This window comes from Salvia hispanica, chromosome 4, assembly GCF_023119035.1.
Source record: "Salvia hispanica cultivar TCC Black 2014 chromosome 4, UniMelb_Shisp_WGS_1.0, whole genome shotgun sequence".
NCBI lineage: Eukaryota > Viridiplantae > Streptophyta > Magnoliopsida > Lamiales > Lamiaceae > Salvia > Salvia hispanica.
Window position 1 is genome coordinate 1,034,216 of NC_062968.1, and position 2,611 is coordinate 1,036,826.

Consider the following 2,611-nt stretch of genomic DNA (forward strand, 5'->3'; position numbering starts at 1 on the left):
AAATTATGTGAGTATTATCTGCACTCGTTTATCTTTGGTTAATTTATTTTCAGAAAATCTGATTGGTATATGTCATTTGCAGATGTGCTGGTTTTTGTAATTTTATGTTATTTAGGAATCTGTATGTAAAAATGGCTTCTTTATTCATTACTAAGCTTGTTCTAGACTTTTTTTCAAATCAATTGAAAGTCATGTTACTCTTTTGTGAAGGTGTTGGGCAATTTGGATTTTCAATCGAGTTAAGATCTAATTTTGAGCCAATGATTTCATGTTTGTATGGTTACTAGTTCAATTTAGCAATGTTTGCATGTGAAGCCAAAAAAAGGGGACCTCTTTGAAGTGAAGAGGTTTGCTCCCCATGAGAAAAAAAAAAGATTTTTCCACTTGTTTGATGAAATGCTTCAAAGAAGCTTATAGAATTTATAAGCTGCTGACTGACAAACCACTCCTGCAATATATAAGAAAATGAAACATGTTGTATCGTGTGCAACAAGCTAAGAAACTAATCTAAACTACTAAAATATATAACTAACTTGTAACAATAATTAAGCAAAATCACTAAGATAGCTGGGCCTTTTAGTGCTACGTCGAGGTGTGTCAGATGGCTCGAGATTGGTAGTTGATGGACACATGGAGTGGCCGAGTGGGTCTATCCAAAGGTATAACTGTATCAAAGTCTTTTGCTTATTTAAAGCAGTACTCAGTAGGGAACTCTCTTGATGGTCTTTGATAGTTCATAGGTTGTTGTTGTAGGATAGCACTATATTTGCATGTCTTGCTGAGCTGAAGAAGCATCTTTGATCTTTTAACAATTGTTACTTAATAATGCATGCTAGGGCCGACGAGGAGCCTATGGATCCCAAGAGGGAACTTGAAGATCGTTGCAAGGCACCATGCACAAGGCCACTTAAAGAATATCAGGTTATTTCTCCTAAATAATTTACATACGATATTTTGGGCTCCTTTTCTATAAGATTTACACGCCATTCATGGTAGTGTAGTTCTGCCTCGTAAATACTTGAGAGATAGCAGTTTGCCATCCTTTTCGTATCTGAATTTCCTGATTATGACCTGCATTATGGGTCTATACGTGGTGGGTAAATATTATTGGATGGGCTTGTTGGTATGTGCTTATATAGCCATTTTCTTTCATTCGAGGATTGGCTGAAATCGTTTTATTTATATTTTTTTGTAGGACTCGTTACTCTTTAGTATAAAGACTTCTATTTATTTATAAATATGGTAAAACCCGTCAGTGGGTTAAGCAGAAGTTAATTATTTTAAGGAAAACTTACGTAAAAAACATGAATTTTGGTGAATTCTGTTCCGCAACTTAAATATCAGCCTGAAAACTCTTGAATTTTGGATTTGTTCTCAACTTTTCCATGGTGATATATTTTGGTGAACTTGTATATGATATGGCAGCCGAAAAACAACATCGTTTGGTTGAAAAACATCAACAATATAATCCACGTAGGCGGCCAGTTTTTTTCACATTGAGTAATTGAAAAAATCCGATGTTCACGTGTTTTCTTGCTAATTTCAAAGTGCGGGACATACCAGAATCTGACTAAACATTGTGTTTTTTCCTAGCATTTGCCCTTTATTTTATTCATCGGCAGGATTAGACCTGACAGAAGATTTCTCCTCGTTTTTCTACGTGTATTCTGAGAATAATCCTCCGTTCCTTTTCCATTTGTATTTGTTCTTGAGGAAACTTGGTAGTTAACTCTTATAACTTCTTCCTTTTTGCCGAAAGTCTTGAGGCATCTAACTACCGCACCGACCAACTCTCCCTATTCTCTTTTGTGGGTATGCTACAAAATGAGCTTTGTAGAAACAGTTATGCTTTGTCATATAGTAGCCTGGTTTGGCTTGCCGATCATTACAATATCTTCTGAGAAACTGCTGATCTTTTCGTTCGCCCTTGGCTTTTTTGGTGATAGGCTTGTTCTAAGAGAATTCAAGGTGATGAATCCGGACACAAACACTGTACGGGACAGTACTTTGATTACTGGCGCTGCGTTGACAATTGCGTAAGTGCACATTTTTCGTTATCCATTATTCTTTTACCAGTGTACAAGTGCACCTCACTAACTACTGATTTCCTTGGACAGGTTGCTACCAAGTTATTTACGCATCTCAAATAACTGTTACAAGACCTCATCGGTGCACTTTACCAGCTTACGCTCGTTTCTATTGTACCCCTTTTGTTGCGCTCTAGACGCATGATTCTTTCCAAGAGCTGGCTGTTCCCTTTTTTGCTATGCTCTTGGTGTTACTTAGCTGAGATTGTGAGATATGGTTTCTCTTTGGAATAAAAATGTACTGGAATCGAATTTTATTGACTCAGCATGAAAAGGAGGTGTGTTTCTCTCCATCGTTTTGTTGCCATATAATTGCCTTTTCTGTGATGGTACGAATGGTGACATCTGATTCTAAAATAAGCGGAGTTCATATGTTGAAAAGTACTCGTTGATTCTTGAACGATAGTGTGTAGGTGTAGGAAAAGTTTCCGATGGATCACCAACGGAAAATGTCACACATGCACACCAAAGGTGAAAAGTTTCCGATGGATCACCAACGGAATTTGGCACATATTTCTATTTTC

At 36.9% G+C, this 2,611-nt stretch overlaps 1 protein-coding gene across 1 annotated transcript; it reads left to right on the forward strand.

The window, feature by feature from the left end:
* Positions 1–485: 485 nt before the first annotated feature.
* LOC125219597 (cytochrome b-c1 complex subunit 6-like) lies at positions 486–2,380 on the forward strand. Its single transcript, XM_048121613.1, has 4 exons — positions 486–659; positions 837–921; positions 1,947–2,036; positions 2,118–2,380. The coding sequence occupies exons 1-4, from the start codon at positions 631–633 to the stop codon at positions 2,148–2,150; spliced, it is 237 nt and encodes a 78-aa protein (XP_047977570.1). The 5' UTR covers positions 486–630; the 3' UTR covers positions 2,151–2,380.
* Positions 2,381–2,611: the final 231 nt, after the last annotated feature.